This window comes from Haliaeetus albicilla, chromosome 1, assembly GCF_947461875.1.
Source record: "Haliaeetus albicilla chromosome 1, bHalAlb1.1, whole genome shotgun sequence".
Lineage (NCBI taxonomy): Eukaryota > Metazoa > Chordata > Aves > Accipitriformes > Accipitridae > Haliaeetus > Haliaeetus albicilla.
In genome coordinates, this window is record NC_091483.1 from 13,637,246 (window position 1) to 13,659,645 (window position 22,400).

At 41.6% G+C, this 22,400-nt stretch overlaps 1 protein-coding gene across 2 annotated transcripts in view; it reads right to left on the bottom strand.

Annotated features, from left to right (window-relative positions):
• The window catches only part of SLC7A11 (solute carrier family 7 member 11), a 61,711-nt gene that overhangs the window by 19,115 nt on the left and 20,196 nt on the right, over positions 1 to 22,400 (bottom strand). For both annotated transcript variants that reach the window (XM_009924569.2, XM_069779308.1), the window contains exon 6: positions 20,575 to 20,619. In XM_009924569.2, the coding sequence (XP_009922871.1) occupies positions 20,575 to 20,619 (45 nt within the window). The remainder of the gene's footprint in view (positions 1 to 20,574; positions 20,620 to 22,400) is intronic.

Genomic DNA, 22,400 nt, shown 5'->3' on the forward strand with positions numbered 1-22,400 from the left:
ACATTTAATTTTTTTTAAAAAAAAAAAAGGAAAAAAGGAAAAAAGGAGAGAGGAAAAGTCCTAACTCCTTCACATGGTTTCCAGGCAAGGATTTGCTTGGTTTTCATGAGCATGAGCCTGTACATGCTATATATCTTGAGTTGAAAATTTACCACCACAGGAGTTTCAAGATCCTTTTCAAAAGTTCCCTTGTGCAATAATTTATTCACCGTTTGCAATCTGTTAAGCAATTTTCCAAATGAACTGTTTCCAGATTTTGGCACTCTTAAAAAATCTAATCATTCATCGCACTGTCCATAGGGCTAAAGCTTGGCAGAAGAAGTCACAAGTGCAAATTTATCCAAATAACCTGACACTTGAAAAAATAACCAAATACAATACAGAAAGCAGCTAGAGAGTGCTGGTAATTTAATATTCCCAGGACTTCAGTGCAAGACCAGAAGAGGTATAGGTTTGGCTTAGTAAGTGCCGCATTCCAGAGTCCAATCTATATTTCTTGCCGTTGCCGGGTGGTCATTCTGTGAGCTGCGGCAATCCCAAACCTTGAACAGGAAAGCAGTATTTTTTAATATAAACTTCCTTATCTCTGATGCATGTTTTTTATGCGAAAAGCAGCCTACAAGACAGGCTGTTACACTGAAGGGATCAAATGGTTCTCACCATGTCAACGTGTGAAAAAATTACAATCGCGCCCATCTGTTAGGAGAAAAGGAGGGTGCAAAACTTAAAAGGAGGCCACCTCCCAGGACAGGATCAAAGGCAGGAATAGAGAGGCAAAAGGGATGGGAATCATCACAGAACCTCTCAAATCCATGTATTTGTAAATGCTAATATGGGTCTCGGCAACGACTGGCTTTAGCAATGAGCTATTATTGTTTTGTTTATTGTAGCGAAGGTTCTCCTCAGCAGATCACTGCTTTTCCCCCTTCACTGCCACCCAGTATGTTCCAGCCTTATGTTCAGACCAGAGCTGCTGTTTGTGGGCTTGCAGCTCAAACACTATTAAATTACATGACTTCTCTTCATCTTCTTTTGACTGTGATTTTCCAGGGGAGAAATGAAAAAAAAGGAAAGACTAGCTATTAAGCTACGCTCTCATTTACGCCACCACATGCTCCACGGGTGTTACTGCTGGAGTGCGCATTAAAGGGCTCCCTTCTCCATTTCAATGCATTGGTTCTGTACCTCTGACATCTGCAGAGTCACAGCAGCATGACACTGGGATAACAGAATGAAGAATCAGGCCATGGTCTGCATTTAAAAACCTTCTTGCTTTCTATCACCTAACAAGAGAAGAAAAAGGTTTCTGCTGTACCTAATTACTTGCTTGCTTCCCGATGTTTAACTTCACTAGCTTGGATTATAATTGGTGACAGTTCGTAAAAGGGGTCTTGTATGACCAACTGACTTTAAAGGGTCAAACTGCACTACAAGTGTGCTGGGAAGAGCCGTAGATTTTATTAACTTCTCAAAAGTTTTCAATACCCTCTTCAGCAGGCTTTCTGAAAAAATCAATTAGCATAAACACTCTCTTAGCTAAAACTTAAGACCTAGAAAGATACCAACCGCACAGGGGAACACTGTTCTCCATAACATTTCCTTCTAGGCAAACCCTCCCAGCTGAAGTCCCAAGCAGAAGCAGATCTGCCAACAGCCCCTGAAAGACTGAGGATAATCGTTATGCTTGCAAGGTGATTTGCTTTATTTTAACAGAGATTTAAACCTGGCTACGGTCACATCGTGTACTGACTCAGGTTGGCAAGCCAGATCTCACCAGAGTGCCGTATTCATTTGCGTCACAGCCGAAGCCCTAACTTGTCAAGCCAATGCCTTTTATGAAACACCTTTCTTTGAAGAGCGGAATGGATTCCTCTGAAACTTGGGCTACCAGCTAGAGAGACTTCTCGTGGTCAAGCAGGATCCTGAACCTTTTCACACGGAGCGGATAGCATTCCTGGCATCCCCGAAGAAAACTAAGCCCAGACAGCAGGTAGTAAAGATGACAGCTAAATCCACAAAGGACTTTCGAGGTTACAACACTAAATATTAGTCATACTATCTCTGCTTAGCCATGCAAGTTTCTTCTACAGCAAGTGCTGTTAGGAGCCAGAAAGCGAGCACAAGAGGCAGTACGCAGAGCTGCTGAAATAATATGAAAAGCAAGTAAAATGGGGGCTTAATTTTTAAAAATACCTCTTTAAAAAAAGAAACGGAACACAGTCTTGAAACATAAGATATAAATCATCCCCTGTGACTTCTCAGTCAACTCTTTGATAAACCATTTCCATATGTCCATCAAGTGCCAGTATCCAACATCTTCACATTACCTCATTTGCAAACTTTTTGTACAAAGTTTATGACTGTTTCCAAGAGACATATGAATAATCAGACCTGGCTTTAATTTTGCACTGTAACTTGACCCCAAGACACACCGGTCCCAAGGGCCTAAGATGGCTTTTCTTTCCCATTGTAATAATCAGGCCTAGCCAACCCTGCATGGAGCTAGGCTTGCCCTGGAAACTCAGGCATGCTTGTCCTCAGGGAGCCTGGGAGGCTTAACTGGAGAAAAGTCAGGTGCCTGGAAATGTGGGCAGCAGCTGAGCAGGATCTTTAGCAAAGGATCTGCATTTAGCATTTCAGAACCTAAAATAACAGTGAAGATGCTTGGATGAAGATGCTCATTTATCTAGGGTATTGCAATTGAAGTGTGGTTTAGGTCAGACCTTCTACTCTCTCTCACAAAGCTTGCCTTTTAAAAGCACCATAGTCTAAATCCAGAGGATTCAAACACATAGATATTGTCACTCCTGGGCTTGATGAATGACTTCCATGCTTCTACCTAACCTCAGCGTTTTGACATCCCTCCTTTATTTCATTTATGGGAAACATTCACCTACTCTGGGAAGTGTGTGACCTTTTCCACCAGAGATGCAAAAACTCAGATTTGACTTTTATTGCCTAGCTCCCGCTGAACCAGGAGATGAAGGGAGCACCTCTGCTCTTTCACAACTTCCAGCATTTTATTTTCTTCTGAGGCCTATTTGTGGGAAGTGCTTACAGCACTGCAGTAGCGTAGATTGTGGTGAGAAGCAATAGTAAATCACCGTGCTTGCTTGGAGGCAAGGAAGGCATAACCACAAACATGACATGGGGTTGTAAAAACAAAACACCTGCCTACACCAAGCTCAGGTATGGAAATGAAGGGGAGTGGGGCAGAGGCATGATTGAAAGCACTCCCTCCAAGCTGCCTTATCTAGCATGGGATAGCGGGTCTAACTTACTCTTAACTGCTCCATATGGACACGTACCTCACTGCTAGACTTAAAATAAACGTAAAAAGAAGGGCATGATGTAATTGTGTATTAAAAGTAGTCTTATTTCTTACAGGAGGCTCTTCTGGAAAAGTAAAATTATTCATTCCCTGAGCACCTGATTTACAAACAGGGTCTAGTTTCCCCACGCAGAATCACTTTTCGTAGGGAAGACAGAGTCTTCTGAAGTTCCCTGCAGACTTACAAGCAGGCAGAGTGGCCGTCCCGCACAGCCACTTTCCCGTGAAGCACAAAGACAGCGGTCAGCAGAGCACCGGCAGTAGTTGGGAGGGAATATTTAGCAGTATAAACAAGGGAACCTGAGGAGGGAAATGAGCGGATCAGGCCTCATAGGTGGGAAACCTAAGCCAGCAGACAGCAGCTACCACATAACAATAATGTCATGGCCTGGGAAAGAGATTACGGTGGTTACAAAAGGAATCCCAGTAAAAACCGTGCTGCCTGTCACAGCATCCTTCCCACACACCACCAATACAAGAGCATTTGCTGGCAGCGGGGCTGGGGTGGAGGCGATGCCCTGCCTTGATCTGTATGTATTTTTATTGTCTATACGGAGGACATATGTTTCTGATTTACAGCACGGCAAATGGCAAAGCAACACTTTGAGTAATGCAAGGGAGCAGGCTGGCGGGGCTGCGATCATTCCCAAAATGAGCCACTCGAGTTCAGAGCCTGGGAACAAGCAGCCTGAATACAAAACACTTTGCTCAGCTCCAGCAGAGGGTACAGGAGGGAACGCCACCCCCTTGGCCCCGCAGCTGAACTTTTTAGGAAGCGTCGCTGGTAGCATATTAATGACTCGTTATGCTAACAAGGGAAGACAAACGCTTAGGTGCAGAGAGGGATGGAGAGAGGAGCGTGTGTCTCTGTGTGTGTGTGCATAAAAGGAGTCAGATTTTTCATACTTCTTAAATTCCTTGACATTTAATTTTGAGCAGGAGAGTTTCCACAATGCCAAGGATCATAAAGGAACAATTTGCTGCACATGTTACCATTGATATTTCGGCATGAATGAAAATTGCACCATTCGGTGATGAAAAGAGCAGCCACTTATAATAAGGAGCACCATGGAAACTGAAATATCATTTACCAAGAAAGGCTCTTCTTCTGAAGGAATTCAAAATGAGAAAAATGGTAACTGCGGGTGCCTTGAAGCATTAGCATTTTAAAAGATATAAAAGGGTTTAAATGAAATTAAAAGGAGATGTCTTAACAATACTGCACTGCCTTGTAGGGGGCTGTCCAGCAGATAAATAGTTTTCTCTGCAGAAAGCAAGGAAATGAGGCTTTTGCTAAGGACAGCCTAGCGGACTGGCTACAGATGTGGGACAGCCCATATAGCACACTGAAATAACTCTGCAAGAAATGACTAAGTTCTGACACAGAAGAGAAATCCAGAAAACTCCAAGTGTGAACTGAAATATGTCTTTGTAGCGTGCAGTAACTGGAGGCGCTTGAATGGAGTTCAAATGGGAATATTAACTTTTTCTGTTTTATTACCTTCAGTGCTTTGAGAAAGGAAATATCAGTAAGCTGAAATCCTCTCTCACTAAAATTTCATAATACTTGAACTACAATCACATGCATAGGAGAAAAGTATATCCTTTTTGGGGCGGGGAGTGATACCATGAAGAGAAACACACAGAATTTTCAAAATCACCAGTAAGGCTGGATTTTCCTTTTTCTGTGTCCAAGCTGAGAAATCTTAAACATAACCCTTAGAGAGTTAGTACTGAAACCTGTCTGCAAATCAAGTTGCTTCCAGTTTGGATAGTGACATGAAACGTCCAGAATTATTCATCTTTTTCAATGATCTTGGACAGTATGGTCAATGAGACTTAGGATTTTAAGGTTGACTCATCTTCTCAATTGTACACTGTTCAGTGTACCCTCTGTCAATGATGTGCTACTCTTCCATGCTAAAATCTTAAAATGAAAGTGATAATGATGGTTTATACAGAACTTACTGCACTGTCTCTTATTCTGACTCAAAATCAACCTATGAAAAACCACGTACTGGTGCTATCAAAAAGCCCTGCATCTTCACACTCCATAGCACACTGCCCGGTACCAGCCCCCCTGACATCTGCACCTGAAAGTAAGCCTAGAGAAAACATCAGCTCTGTGGAAAAGGGCAAATTTATGTGTTAGTTTAGCAAAAGTGCTTGCAAGGCTTGTTTCAGTAGCCAAAATAAGCACAAAGCAGATAGCAGGATTTGGGCCACTGTGGGGGAAATTATTTTCTTAGGAGCAGAGAAAACATGTAATTCATTACACTCCACGGTAGTTCCTCTTAGGACAGCCTCATGACTCTGACAACGGTCAACACCATGCCCAGGTGGCCTACAGTTGGGACCTACTTGTGTCTGGGATAGCCTGCAACTAAGAAAAAGACTCTCCTTGTGGCCTTCACAAGTACTGAGCAAGAATCCAAAAGTGATTCCGCTTATTTTTCACATCTATAGAAATATTTTGTCCTTAGACCCACAAGAAGCTCATCCTTTAATGAAGTTCTGCCCAAGGAAAAGAAATTTCATGGTCTTCTATGCTCTTCGTGGATAAACCTTTACTTTCATCTGGTTTTGCTTAGCAGCTGTTTTTTTCCTGTAATAAACAGATACGAAAAAAATAGAAGCGCTGGTCATTCCTTCATTGTAGGGTGTATGTAATTCTTCTTTTCTCTAAAATAACCCCACACAGAAGTTAAACCTCTTGTCATACCAGCATGTTCCTATTCTCTATCCATTCTCATGATCTATGGAGGAGGTGTCTCCATTGCTGTTAGATCTTTTCAAATGATGATATCAAAACTACTCTTCTAAGGGACATTTCATTCCATCATACTTCAAAAAATTAAACACTATTATTATATAGTCCAATTTTTTGCAATAAACAAAACATAATGACAAGGTGAAGATGCAAATAACAGTACTTGCTCAACAACAAGTGTTACAACTGAATGAGGATTGACATAATAGACCACAGCAGTGCAACTTGTAAAATGCAGATTATTCACTTCACAGCTCCTCTGGAGCCATTATAATCTTATAGAAATCCTCTTAGTTTACAGTTCATGGATACAGGCTGTACTGTAATTTAAATGATTGAAAACCCTTATGGGTTGTTAGTTAACAGCATTCTTTTCTTAAATAAAATATCACTGTCACTACGTATTTAAAATTCCAACATAGTCACAGCCAAATATCAAAGTATAAGCTACACTGTAAGCGACCGGCTTCCAGAACATCAGTACACCCATAAGCACACACATAAAACAGCTACCACGTAGGGAAGAGGTGTGCTGGGGAATAGGAATCCGAGCACTTGCTGAGTAAGAACAACCCACAGCCTTCTCTGATGGAAATTCCATGATCACACAGAAAGGGATATGCCTATCTACAGGAAAGATGCACAAAGCCAAATTGTCTTGTTTTGATACGACTATTACGTATCTTAAATACAAGTCAGCAATTTCACTACTTATTAAAGCTGAACAATCCAAATAAGACAACCCCATTGAATGTCTCATCCAAAAAGACTGTGTCAGAGTTGAGTAAGTTATTCTGCTAGCTGAACCAAGTGGAATATATTTCTTTTCTTGTGTATGATAACACCATTGCTGTTGATATTTTGATCATGCTGTTCTAAAGGATAAGTACTCTCGATGACATGGCATGTGTTAATAACTGTTTGTGCAGTTATAAAATTCTGATTTGATGCACACGCGTACAATAAAGAACATACTACTCTTGCAACTTTAGTAGCCCATTCCTTTGTGGTTTATTCTCCCATTTTGTATTTTATACCAGTAAAAAATGCTATCTCACTTTCTGTCAGGCAGTTGCCAGCATCAGCCTAGAGAAGTTTTGGATGGTGCTTTAATAAAAGGTTACTGTTAATGGCATGCAAGGTGCTGCTACAGCTTCTGGTATAACACCGCGCTCACCTAACACTGGCTTAGCACTCTGCGCTTTGTCATTTTTGAGGCTCAGCATTTAAGGGAAAAGGAAACAAAAGGGACACAAAGAGGTTCATCCTCTTCTGCAGCCAGGAAAGGATGCACCACAGTACACAGGTCAGAACATCACACTGTGAATTAAACTAGCAGTCTCTGCCATATATAACGACCCATAGGTAGTGGTGTTGGCTTGCTTTTACAAATAACAGGAAAAACAGCTGTAAGACTTCCTTTTTTTCTACAGACAGGGTGTAACCTACGCTGGCAGTACCCACGAGCAAAGCCTGCTCTACACCTACCCAATTTCATACGGAATTTCCTGGTTTCTGCTGGGTTTTACAGTGAGATTTCAGTGCTATATGAAACCCAGATTTAAATCTCAGACCGAAAGGTTAAGGCGAGTGCTCAGAATCACTTCCCCCATGGCTAATGCCATTGGTAAATAAGGGAATAAAAGCACCAGTGTCAGAGGAACCCAGGCTCCTGTTTTAAAGTAGGAAGGCGAAAACCCAGGAGAGTTTTGCCTACACTGCAGGGCAGCATCAACACCAAAAGTTGTATAAACCACATGTGCTTTCTTTCACAAAGAGTATAACCCCCACAGGACCCAGGGTGATAAATGTGGAGCTGGGGGGGAGCCACAGACCCCGCTCTGTAAGAAAAGGCAGGCTCTGAACCACCTCACGTGGACACACACTTTGTCACCTTACCCAGCTGTTAGCCCAAAGCATGGTCTGATAGCGGTTATCAGCCAAGTGCAATCAGGGTTTTCAGGCATTGGGTTAGCATACAAAGAGGCAATACATCATAGTTCAATGAAAAAAATGCTTCTCAAGCCAGTAATTCTTACGTAGACACAATGTTTGCTGATTTGGCAAGGTATGTTTGGCACGAAGGACTCAGTGCCGTGGCTGACATTGTAAGTGTATAGACACAGCTTTATCTGATCCCTGCTTGGACAATTTTTTTTTTCCCCCCCATCTGGTTATAACTGTTCTGGTGAGTTTACTCACTTTCCTGTCTACTGTTAATGCACTGCTGTCTCACCTCTTTTCCAGTAAATTCAGTCAGGCCACCTGCTTATGAACCACCAAAAAAGAATGAAAATGCCTAATGAGAGCCTGGGACCTTCACTGCAGCCAAGAGAAGAGCTAGCTTAGCCCTGAGAGACCCATGATCTCTCCAGTAAAATACAGTATGTTTTACAGCTCTGGACCTTTCGCAGTACATCAGTCTTGCAAGAGATTTTTATTCCCGCAATGAATATTCTGCTGAGCCGCTCAGGGTTCCCATAAAGAGGGAACAGGTACTGCTATGTCCCTCAGTGCAAGGGAAATAGATGTTAAACTAGTCTCGCATGTATTTCAGATGGTGAAAATGAAGGAAAACGCAGGGCAGTGGAAACTTCGAAGGTTACATTGTTTTGCTGCTATATTACATTAGCCTGCTGGTAAGGCAGATTAGGATTTTGCCAACTACCCGGGGGAGTCTGTGAATAAACATTTGTTTTACTTCCTTAGGAGGGCTGATTCATAGTAACAATGATTCACATAAACAAACAAAAAAAAAAAAGGGAAAGCAAACACACCTCGCACTCAGCAGGTTATCACATCAGCAAGCGAACCAAGCTGCAAGGGCTGGAAAGGAGCGACCCGCTCCGTAGTGACGTGACGCTGCACAACACAAACTGAGCCACCGCTGACACAGCTGGGGAGACCACCATCCCGAGCTGAAGCCAGCACGTAGGCTTATTGCATCCTTACACCTTGGAGCCCCCAAAGCTCCGTGAAACTCCGAGCCAGAGGTGCTGCAAGACTCTCCGCGACAGCCAGTCAGCTCCGAAGAAACCTGCGGGGTGCTCGGCACCCCGGGGAGGCACCTTCATCCCTGCAGAGGAGGAGGAGGAGGAGGGAGGGCAGGAAGCTTCCGCAGAGTTCCCTGAAATTTGTTTCCTCGAAAGAGGTGCCAGGGGCTTGGCAGAGGATGAGAAACCCGGTTGAGGGTTTGCCTCTTCAGCGTCCACTTCTGTGTAGATGTTTGCCTCTTCCACGTACGCTCCGGGCAATAACTTCACCCGTACCCGGTCATGACACCTTACATCATGAGCCTTAAATTGACAAAGGCAGTCACTTGTAAAAATCAAAATGTTGAAATATCCTCAACCCCTGCAGAAGAGATCAGCCCAGACCCCTTTTCTCCACTACTCCTGGATCAGAAAAAATAAGGTTATGCATCACGGCAGCCCACGCACCTGCTTGCCCACTCATCTCCCCCCCCCCAGCCAGCCCACAGGAACATCTCCCACCCAGCGGACACCTCTCCTTCAGCAGGAGCCTGCCCGAACGATCCATTTTTCAGAACTACAAGTAATCTCCAAGAAGTTTCAAGCGTTTCCAGAATTCTGAGAGATTCCGTTCAGTCATTTTCATTTCAAGTTGGGCCTTTTATCTTAAAACCACAGTCTACGTAAACAGAAACAAACATATCAAAGCAATGGCTTCTGAAGTATTGCCGCAGCGTGGACACTGCCTTAGTGGGGAGACCACCACGCAGGCAGCCTGCTCTCCCACCCTGCCTTACCCTCCTCCCTCCTAACAGCACGCACAGGAACAAAACCACTACTAACCCTCTGTCCTGCCATATATCAGCGTGATATTATGGCCTCTGCCTTTGCAATTCCTCTCTTCGCCTCTCTTTTTCCTTCCATCCTCCAGCTACGTTTGCTGAATATCTTTGATTTTTCAGGTAGCTGACTACCTTCCTGATTTCTGTACTAACATCTTTGCAATATCATTATTATGTTCTTGAGATACAAAAGGAATTGGAATCAGATCCTATATCAGACAAATAGGAGAAAAAGAATAGTGATAGCACTATTAATTTCAATACACATATCCACAGCTAAAACCCAGCACAGCAATACTGATCTAACCCTGCATCTATAGCATTCATCTTTGTTCTTGCATTTTTCCACTCATTCTTCTTTAAACACCCATGCCAGGCATGTGCTATAAGTTAACTTTGACTGCATGAAATAATAAATCATACTACAAAATCAAACAGAACAAATAGAAAAAGACAACTACATCTCTTTTTTTTAGTATGCCCTCAAAGCTTAGGTATGAGATCTGCATTTCCTAGTCCTGAATATTTCCACAGCCATCAGCTTGACTTTTGTGTGAGTAGGAGCATTTTATACAAGGAATATAAATGTTAGAACAGGTAATTATACAAGTGACCTTGCCTTTCTTCATTCGATAGTGAATTATTAGTCTCCTCAACAGTAATTTTATGAGACATCCTTATTGTCTTAATTAATGATCAAGGTACATCTCTGAAACCTTTACAGACGCTATAGATTACATCAGTCTCTTCTCTAATTTACACATATTGACTGGCATATCAGTTTAAACCCTGTCACAGGTAGCTCTTCACTGCAGTCAATCTCTAAACAGAACCTCAGCTTTCTTTTTTTTTTCTTTATATTAAAATAGAAAGATAATAAAGTGGAAGAAAGACATAGAAAGACTGGAAGTCAGCTGAACCAATTCAAATGCTAAACTGGGGTTTAGAAAGCAGGTGCCAAAGACAAAAAGATATTGGTGCCTGAAAACTGCACCCAAGGATCACCTCTCTCTCTCATGATGTGGAATTGTACCACAGGACTCAGCACTGATATAAGCACCAAAAAACATGGGGTGAGAACAAAAACAACAACAACAAAAAAAAGAAACTGCACAAGGGAAAAGGAAAAAGAAATAATAATGTATGTTGAGTATGTGTCACATACACACTCCTGAACGTTATTAGATTGTGATAGTATCCATTAGGTTAGCTCCTAACTAAATGCGTAAGGAAAACATGCAACCTCTAGAAAGCGGTACGCACACTCAGCGGCTACCTCCAAGTACCTGCAGAGGTAAGGAAGAGGAATAGTGCCCAATGAAATCTGCAGCCTTTCTGTTATCTCTGCTGCTGAAGCCTTTGCTGTCTGTGATCCCTATTCCAGACGACAGGTGAATTCATGCAGTGAGTCATCCTCCCAGCCCCTCTGCTCTCTGCATATACTGCCCTGGTGAATTCAAAGCACCGCTCAGACACAAAGTGCATGTGTCAAAGACGAGGCAGGGGATTCAGGTTTGCAGAGTGTCTTTCTGCATACATCTGGATCACTCCAGGCTCAAACTGCATGGCACACTCTGTTTTCCAGCTGTGCTCTCGGTTTCCTCTCTCTTATGACACAGCAGTGCTGTTGAGAAGGACCCACTGCACCCGTGGGGGAAGGGACACCCAGGTGTGGTAGGAGGAACTTGTAGAACAGGGAAAATAAGAACTAAAGGACTAACTCCGCATCCTCAGTTAATTAGGAGATATTATGTATGGTAGCTAGTGTACTGGAACTCTCGAAAATTGCAGGGCCAAAGAAAAGTCTGCACTACAAGAGTACGAGATAATCCACCTTATCAAATCCCAAAAATCCAGTTCAATGTAATTGAAGTTAAAAAAACCAAAAGAACCCAACTACTTGGATTTTAATTTGGGTTACCAGTTTCAATTCCATCCTGACCTTTTCCCTGTTTTAACTCAAGTTGCTAACACAGTTAAAATCAGTTTCCTTTGTTCACTCCAGCTAGTTGGAAATATTTTGGGGATTCAGTGACCCTCACCAAATCCTGTCACAGACAGGCCCCAAATACAGCTCACAAGCAAGTTGCAGCCCTTGAAACATTTGCACGTCTCACACGTGGCTCGTTTAATTGCATCCATCCTTGGCAGAACCAATAGATTGTCAAGGTTAGGGCATATACAACACGTCTCGCAGGGGGTGGGATGGAGAGGGGAAAGAGAAGGAGAAGCTGGAGACAGAACTCAGAGGAACCTGCCACAGCATCTGCTGCTCCAGCATGGACTTTTCTTTCAAGATTCTTTTACTTGTGACTCTAAGTTCCACTCACTGACATGCAAGACAGCGCAGCAGCAAAAGCAGTATGTCCTGAAGGAAGTCTGCTGGCTTTTTATAAAAGCTTATTATTCCTTATTGATTTACCAGCATCCTCATTAGGAATTAGGAGGCATTGCAAGCAAATCTGACTGCAATACTACTATGTCTAAGCTGAGCTCATAGCTGGCCAAGAAGTATTTTCAATATTTCTCCCCACCAGCTTTGTAATTGGTTTTGAATGGAAGCCAAGCTGCCTCAAACTATCACCAAAAATTAGCTGAGATTGGGTGCAAAATTAAGTAATAATTACTCCTTCCTACTAGAAAGCTGTATTTATGAAGCATATCATGTCATAGCTAATGCCTGCATTGCATCCCACATAATATTTTGTCAAGCAATTCTGAGCCTGATGTGGTTCCCATGATCTTCAAGCAACAGAGTCTGGGAAACCCTTGTGTACCAAACTATGGGACAATTAAAGTCTCCCAAACTAGGAGTTTTAGTGAAAAAAAAAAAAAAAAAAAAAAGATTATAAATAAGAGCACAGCAACTCAGAACATTTGGATCCCACTCATAAGAGAATTTCCAGCTTGCAGCAAGAGAAGCAGCAGCATCCTTTAATTAATATTTTTTCATGAAGTGCAAAAAATTAGTTCCTTTATTGAGGTTTCAGAAGTCTGAACCCATCAAAAACATGCATCCAAGACTGAAATACTTAGTTTCAGAAATGAATTATCAGTCATTTATAAAAAAAATATAATGAATGAGTTGATGATGTGAGGCATGTAAGCGGTAAGTAGTTAGTAAGGTTAGTGAGAGAGCAAAAGTAAGGGAAAGTTCCTTTCATCAAGAACAGTTTCATGCTGGTGAGCCAGCTCCCCTATGAGCTAGTAATTGTCTATTTCTCCCTCCCAAATGCACACATATACTAATGAATTAAATTCTTAATTAAATGGTTTTTTCATACAATTTACAAATAACAAAACCCATGCTTGGTTTTGTGTAAGTATATTTGATCTAGTAAATTAGTTTGTTTTCTTTATTTGGCAGATTCAGCTCCCTATTAAAGGATTTTGTAGCTCTGAAGACGTGATTGTGAATCTATCATTTTATCCCTCACACAGGGCTCAGTTAAGCTGTGGAGAGTGATGTTGGATTCACCAGTGTTTGGACATATCTTCTGAGATGTTTAGCAGAGAACTGAGGGAATTTAGGTAGCCTGTTGTGCTGTTAGGTACAGTAAAATTTAGAAAGAATAAGATTTCCATTGAAGTGACACATAAAAATAGCTGGGGGGAGGGTAATTAGAATATCCTCATACTATGATGGAGAATAAGTATTCAAATAGACAAATAGCCCAAGACACAAATAATATATCGAAGAATAAATGCAAATGCTCAGTTAACAGACCTGGCTTTGCCTTTAAGGGAATCTGATGAATTCACATGAGCAAATGGGCTTTGCAAGATATTTGAAAGATTAGCATTTGTCTCTTTTGATTATCTTCAGATAAAACTTCACAATATAATCCTATAACTTCTGAACTGAATATTTGGCACTGTAGCCTGACAGGAAGAAAACAAACTGGACTCAAATGTATCTTTTATGAGTAAGTGGAACAGAATAGCACAAGAAAGATTTCAAACTCCAGGTACCGAAGCTATTCTGCTTGCATCTAGGTAGGATACCTGCATCCAGCATCAGACTTAAAAGGAAGGAACTGTATTTATGCCCTGCTACTTTGTGAGAAAGGCTTGTCCAAAGTTTATTTTAAAATAAGATTGTGTCCCCATGGGGAACACCCCCACGTGCTGGTTACTCACATAGGGACCTACACAGGCTTCCTTCTTCTCCTGATACCATATGAGACTTTACAGGACTGGGACCTACAGAAGCCACACCTTGGGTTTAATAAATCTGCTAAAGCCTTCGGTTCAAGAAGTAGGCGTGTAGATTTTTAAATCCAAATAAACTTTTTTTCATTCCCCATAGCCCATGGCTTACCTCTTTACGACCTTGGAAGGACGTAAATACTCCAAAAATGAAGCTAGGAGGTGATACCTCCCACTCCGTAAAGTAGATAGGGAAAAGAAGGGGAGGAGAGAAGGGAGGAAAAGAGGAGGAGAGAAGATGAAGTAACACCCTCCATATTCACAGCAAGTTTGTGCCTGAGCCAGTTCTCCTGAGTCCTGGTTCAGTGCTTCAACTACATCATCTGTCTTTCCTGAATAAAAAGCAGTGATGAGGTGTGTTTGAAATGATAGACAGCACAGCCACAAGGGAGCTAAATTTCTGACTTTGTTCCTTTTCTGGTGCCTAAGATAATCAATATCAATATTCATCTTCAGACTACAGCTTGTCATTAAATTATAACAAAAATTAACAAAGAAGCAGAGAGGCAGAAATGGCAAGTCTTGCATCCTCTCAATTAACATTAAAAATATTTTTCATTGTTATGATTACTAGGAATAACTAGTCAGGGACTAGACTGATAGTGAGCAACAGCGCAATTCAAGTTTCTGATTGATTTTGGAAGGGGGGTGCATCCTAATGTGAAGTGCCAAAATCAGATGACTACAAACAGCTAGGGAGCTGGAAGAGTTTTAGTGTCTTAGCCACCATTCCCCTCCCATCCATCTGCATCTCTGTAATGCTTAGACACGCTGAAAAAACCCTCTAATATCACATTTCTCTCACTCAGTCCTCATAGATGCAAAGTGTGACTTTAAACTGTAATTAATATAAATGGGCGGTACACATTAGATTAATTAGACATGACACTCACATTATTTAAACCCAATATAAAAACAGATTATATGAAACATTTTGATATCCTGATTTTACAAAATGTCTGATAACATCAAGCCTTGGTGACTTGTTATACATCTACTGCTTCTCAGTTCCTTAGAAAAGAGGAATAAATGAAGTGAGAAGAACACTGGAAAAATCTAATAGACAAACTGACTAATCTCAGACCCCAAGGTCATAGCAAAGCAATTCATTTCTTGGCTTTTCAACAGCACAAGACATGATTTATCAATCTGAGACCAGGCTTATAAACACTATACATCTCAATAATATGTTCTTTGCACTGTGTAACTTTTTAAACAATGATAGATTGCCTGGGCTGGACCAAAGTTATTTTACAAACAGAAACAGAATATTTGCAAATGAAATGGCCCAATAAGGGAAGGGGGGGGGGGGGGGGGGAGGAGATAGGATTTTGCCAAATAGCAGCTATATTTAACTGCAACTGCAAAGGAATCTAACTTTTTGCTGTAAAATATTTTCAGAATGCACGTCCTTTAAAAATCTCCTCTCTATCATTTTATACAACTGAAATTGAAGACTACTAAAGGAAAAATATTTCCTAAGTTCAACACTAACAAAAACTTACACTGCCAAAGAAATAATATGATTTTGAGTTAAAGTAGGACTCTGAATTACTACCTTTAGTTGCCCACTTGATCACAGACTTCCTTAAAGTCCTTAAGGAATTCAAGTCTTAGTTTCCCTTCCCTTAAAGTGAAATAATATTTTCTTTCTCTTCCAACAAGAGCCTAATCTTTATAACGTGAAGTGTTTGGGCTCATCATCTGCTCATACTGAGGACGTAGAACAATTTTTTTAAAGCAGGATTCTCTTTGGCCAGCATCTGACACAATCTGGCCCCGACTTTGATGAGACTCTGAAGACATTGCTGTAATGTAGAAACACTCCTGTGTTATTTTCTCATCTGGAGTCCGTCAAAATTCCTGACAAACTAAAGCTCTGATCCTGGACTCTGCTCTGCCTGGGAAGGGAGGAGGGAAGTGCCATTTGGGCATGAGCTGCTTTTAGGGTCTTGATTGAAAAAACTTGGTCTCTTTCTTGAGAGTACAGAGTGGATGCTCAAGAATACAGATGAGCTCAAAGACTATGTATAAGAAATGAGTTTGAAAGTTCAACATGCTTGATTTCCAGTCCTCTAAATTTACTGCTCCAGGCAACACGGCTCCTGTCAATTTTCAGGTGACAAATTCTCTCTCTCAGAGACCCGGCTGTTCTTTCATTCACTTATTATTTAGACAATACAGTACGACCTCAGTTTGAGTAGGGCTGATCCTTATAATGTAAGAAAATCAAAAAGATCAAAGCTGCACGTGACGGGGCTTCTTGAGGTTATTTTGGTGAAGCTCTGCTTCAAGGATTATTCAGATATTTCACTTCAAACAGCGATCACTATTGACCCAGCATACATATGCAAAGCATAATTTTCAAAAGTAAAAGAAATTTCTTATTACACTGCAATGTTGTTCCACATACTCTTGATAATAAAATTATTTCAGGCTCTTTTAAAAAAAATTGTACATTAAAGCAGCTGAACACTGCAACCACAGCTTCTTGTAAAACAAACATCAACTTCGTGTTGCTTCAGATCCTACTAATGCTGTATGAGGGAAGCACTTTAACAAAGAGGAATAAAGAAATGAGTCCAGGCTTAAAAATGAGACATCAAAAGGGAGTTTAGCAGGAGGCAGAAACAGCTACTTTTACATCTTACGATAACTGGGGTTATAATAATGTCTTTTTTCTTATACAAAAGAAGGGACTGTGACATTTCCAAAGTGAGAATTCAGCACTACTTCCAAAAATCTGTTCAAAAAGTAGTGGCATTCACTTTCAGATTTTTTTTTTTTCCTTTTTCCATTCTCCCTTCTATAATTTAAAGGGCGCTTCTTCTCCACTTGGCTCACTTCCACTGTGTCTGCGCCAGCTCTCTCTCTCTAAGATTTCATATCGCCTAAGTATCTCAGTGCCTCAGGCCCGTAGTATTTATCCTATTTATAGACCTAAATCTGCAATTTGTTGCGCCTGGGCAGACTGCTGCACCTACACAGACTCCCACAGCCTTCGGGAGCCCTTTCTGCCTGTACAAACAGCCACTCCGCTGGAGCACAAAGGTGGCTTTCAGCTAGGCAAGGTCACGAGCATCCCCCCTTCCCCTGCCTCTCTCCTACATTTCCAACGGCACTTGCTGTACCCCAGCAAGCTTTCCTGGTGCCGCGCACACCCCAGCAAACAAAGCAATCCCTATCTGGAAAACATTAATGTCTAAAAGTAGATGTTTCCACCTTCTTGTGCATTTCAGGATGTATTCTAGGGCCCAGACCCATCTCTCTCTTTCTCTTACCCTCCACAGTACCACACCAGCAGAGAGGGAGTCCAGGACTCACCACAAAAAAAGGGGATTAAAGCCAGGTTTTAACAAACGTGGGCCCTTGGCAGGTCCACTTCAACTCCTTTCTCCGCTAGAGCCTCTCCGCATTCCCCCTGCTGTAACTCTGCTATCCTCCCCACAACTCTTTCGGTACACTTCACTGCGGGTTTGCAGCAGGCCGGTTAACATGGGGACGGTGCCGATCATTCATCTCGGCACCAGCTGTCAGTTACTTTAGAAGCTGCTGCACACCTGGAAATTTGCAACTGTGACTGATTCTCAGGCAAACATTTACCTTGGCACACGCAGTGCAGAAGGCATCACCATGCTCACCTCTGTCGTTGTAAGTAATTTGCATCCCTAACCATTGACAAACATTACAAATTGCACACCTGGAGCTGTTACAGCCTAAGTGGTTCAAGCCTGTACTTTCCTCTTGCCTTTTAAAAACAGTTAACGTAATACCTCCGCAGCAATTGAGTTCTAATAAATGCCTACAACAGCAGCACGATTAGTGGCTCACCTAATGCCTGCACCAAGTTTGGCGGGAGCTGAGACTGTTGCCCCTGGGATTAGTCCACTTTATTCCCTTGCCCTGTATCTTTGGGAATGGTGGCAGAGCAGGTCCCCGTTCAGCAGGACATCTTTCCAACAGAGCCAGTCACAGGTGGCAACTGGATTACAAAAAAATAATTTTCCAACTGTTTCATTTAATTGCTTGTTTTGGGTTAATGGAGTCCAGAATCTCCATTTATGGGTGGTGCAGGGGTCTCCGTCAGCACAGCCAGTAGCAATCCACTTGTTCTGCCCTCACCTGCCACTTATTTAGCAACATTTAAAATCCCAATCTCTTCTACTGTATATTTGTACCTTTGTGTGGAGATTGTGACCCCAGGCACCCTGCTGAAAAGACTGGGCATCTTCCCTTCTTGTCCCCTCAAAGCACAACCCCAAGAAGAAGAGTGATGAAGGGAAGCTTTAACAGCTTTGCGACAACATTGCACATGTAACATTGAGCTGGTTTTTCCAGAGCTGTCCTGGAATACACCGAGCCAGCCAGGCTGTGTGGCTTGCCCCCTGGTCCTGCATCCCCACTAGCAGCACAATTAACTTCAGCAGCTCTCCAAGGGTAACCTGGAGAACAGAGAAGCTCTCCCGAGATGGGGGCAGAGGAGAGAGTCTCTCCCTCCCTCCCATCCCAGCTGCAAGGAAGAAAATCCCGAAATCTAACCCACACCACTTTTCTTAGCTGTGATACAACATCCTTCGATGGGTGCTTAGTTAAAAAAGAAAAGGAACTATGCCTTTCTGTCCTACGCAGCAGAGGGCAATATGTTCAAAAATACGCACTCCTCTGACTCAAACCACAAGAAAAAAGAAGTCAATATAAACCAACTGCAATGAAAATTACCAATAATTTCAATTAATCACCATACAATTAAGAGAACTGCAGAGACACATAAGTGTATGTAAGGTCCCAAAAGGTGGTAGGCATGTGCACGTTTAAAAACATCACACAGTATTGATGGTAACCACATGATAATTTACAAATTATATTGCTTCTAGCAAATGCTTTTGATCATCTCACCAAGACTCTGGCTCCTAACCCATCTCCCCAGAATTTCCTGAAGGAGTAGAAATCTTGGACCAGAATCACTTCACTCCTTTCAAGCCAGCCTGCCATACAATGGTTTTTCAAAAGTTGAAAATATGTGGTGGTTTTTTTTAAATCTCTGCCTCCCTGACTTTATAAAGCACACATATTCTCGGTAGTTAAACCCAGATTTGCTACTAGATCATCTAGCCTGAGTTCCTGTGTGTCCCAGGCCTGGGAAGCATTAGCCAGCTGCTCTCCACTGAGCCAAATAACTTGTGTTTTACTAAAGCACAGCTTCTAAAAAGGTGTTCTGTCTGAACTGAAGACTACCAGTGAAAAACCAAATTGTACATAGGTATCTCTGCTAATGATTAGTCAACCACCTTATTAAATATTAATGCTGTATTTTCTACCTGCATTTGTCTGGTTTCAGCATCCAGCCTTCCTTATACATATCCAGATCACATTAAAGAGCCTGTTAACACCCAAGACACCTCAAAGGCACTGAAACAATGGAAATCTGCCAGTCTTTCTGCCATCCTCATGTTTTATCATCAATTTCTTTATAATTATTTTCAGGTCTCTGAAGAAAATACTGAACAGCACCAGGCTTGGTTCAGACTTTGAAGAAACCAACTAAAACCCTTCTACATGCTCCTCATTGATGGCTGTTTGGGGTTGGGGTTTTTTTTCTTTCTCTACATATCTCAGATATGTAGCTTCACATTCTCTGAATGTACAGTGCTGAGGGTCTTTTTAAACACTAAGTTATTTGGTACCCAGCCAGGTATCTTATTTTAAAAACCTAAGAAAATTATATCTACCCATCAATTTTTAATCAAGTAAATTGTTAGTTTCCTCAAAGACCACAATTTGATTTGACAAGGCATGTTTTCTTTAATTTTTAGAAAAGGTTAATATTGTTTTATTACTGGCCGCACGTACCAAAACCTATCTACCAAAATAGATCTGCCAAATCAAACTCTCCCTAACAGGACAGCTTTTCTTCCCATATTTTACAGACAGGTGCTGTGAGAGTATTCATCTCTGGTTTGAAACAGACTCCCACCAATATCCCCTGTTCGGCTTAATTGGATCGGATGCTGTGCTATGTGTATTCAAGATCCTGCAACTCTCAGACTTCTAAAAGAAGTAGAACTAAGTATTTGATTAATATTTAAACACAGCAAAACTGCCAAATATTGCAGCAGATAAGTTTCTTGGGCAAGATTTCCCTGACAGGATACCAGTAACTTCCACTGAAAGGAGCCACTGATAGTTACTTGTATCCTGAGGGGGAGAATCAGAGCCCCGGAGATCTACTTAGTTTTCTGCTTTCTGTGCACATAAAAGCAGAATACATAACAAGGTCACGACAGGCCAAAAATAGCAAATCTTCAAACAGTTGCAATTCAAATAGATACCAGATCTGCTGGAAAGCAAGCAACTTGACCAGCATGCAGAATTTCCGAAGATCACTACTTTTATAGCATTTTAAATTTTACGACCATTTTTCAAAAGTCAAGAAAAACATTAGGTACATACTTTTCAGGGTTTTCCACTTCTTCAGTAACAAAATTGAGGTAAAACCTAGAAAAGAGTTATAAAACGTATTATAAAGGGCTTGGTAGATTTTGACTCTGTATTTCTTTCCCAAAGAATCGAGATAATGCTTTTAGTTAAGCACTGCTGTTAATTATAGTAGACTTTGAAGACCCGTGTTTGGATTAAGGAGAGTGTGAGATTTAACCTTCCCTCATCCCCACACTCATGAAGGGAATTCACAGAAAAGACAGCAAAGCAGAAAAAAAGTCAAAAGCTATGTAATGTCAGTGTGGAATTAAATCAGGGTTTTTTCCCCCGGCATACTAGGCAAATTACGGTTTACCCTAATCCTATACACAAACACATATGCACCCTCAAGCTTCATATTCCATTTGTAGCTGTAGCCTTTCACAGTTTAGGGTTATATTGGCAAAAATTCTCGTCAGGGTACTCAGCAAGGACTTCTTAACAATAAAAATAAATGAAGCCTCAAAAAAAACCCCCTAAAACCAGGATTTTGACACTAGTGTGTCATATATGATCACAAACCCAGGCTGCTAGTCCTGCGTGCTCTTGCACAACCTCCAGTACAGGTTGCACTCTGGTCATATTCCAGCAGCGTGCAAGAGACAGCTACCTATGGGAATTCATAGGAACTACTCACCAGGTACAGCCCTGCATACAAAGCAACCATAAGCCTCAAGGTCACTGAACCCTCTGTTCTGCATTTATTAGCACTAGGTCTGTGCATCGCTGGATCACACAGATGTGCCTGGCTCAGATACGGGCACAAAGTCACATCCTGGCTAATTAAACAGAGCGGTCAATACAGTGCTTATGCTGGCTTTCTACTTTCATGCAGGAAGACAAATGATATCGGACCCAACAGTGCTACAGTGAATAAACAAATGGTACCTGATCTGGCAGAAAGTCTGGGAACTTTTCTCCATCATAAGTCTTGGACCAGATCTGGGTTAGCAGAACGAGTTAGTACTGGCTCGCTGTTTTAAAAAATGGGATTTTGTGACCGAGCCTGAAATTCTGTAAAACTAGATTTGCCATCTTATACAATGACCTCAGTACTTGTTTCTAAACCTGGTAGTGCACAGAGCACAAAAGAAGAGGTTGGGATAGTTCAAGGGAGAGATGGCTTCTGATGAGTAAGATGTTCAGCTACTTCTTTGTGGTCTTAGTCCCGCGTCTAGAAAGAAGTAATTTGACATCCCTGCATCAGTCCTTTTACTGATGCAAAGACATGCTTCCTTGCATTCTTTTCTCTACTTGTCCTTTCTCACCCAGCATTTTATACACCAAACAGTCTACACTTGCTCTTCGCAGGATGAACCCACACACATATAACAGATACTACCTTTGTTTTGTTCTTTAAAGCTGTATCATTAAAAGTTAATAGCCTCATAGGCGATGCATAAAATTCTGCCTGCGTCCTGGGACGCAACACCAACACTTGCAACACTCCTTCACATTCAGCTTACTGGATTGATTTAGCCCCATGAAACTGATAGTGCAAGGGTATTGACACTCCACTTAATGGTCTGCTCTTCTGTGCTCTGCGGCAATCAATTTGAGCTGGTGACAAAGACAAATAGGCAGCTGGGAAGAACCACTAGCCAAATTAGGTCTTTTCCTGCTAATTCCTTTTATAAGTGGCAAATAAGGACCTTGAAATAAAAGTCAGAAGGTGTAAAGGAAAAAAAGAGATTATTTTGATTGTAGGGCTTTGGAATGTTAGGTGGAAAATGGAAAGAAATAGGAAAGACGCGGCAGAATAACATTATTTTTGATGTAGCATTTTACAGTAAACAAAC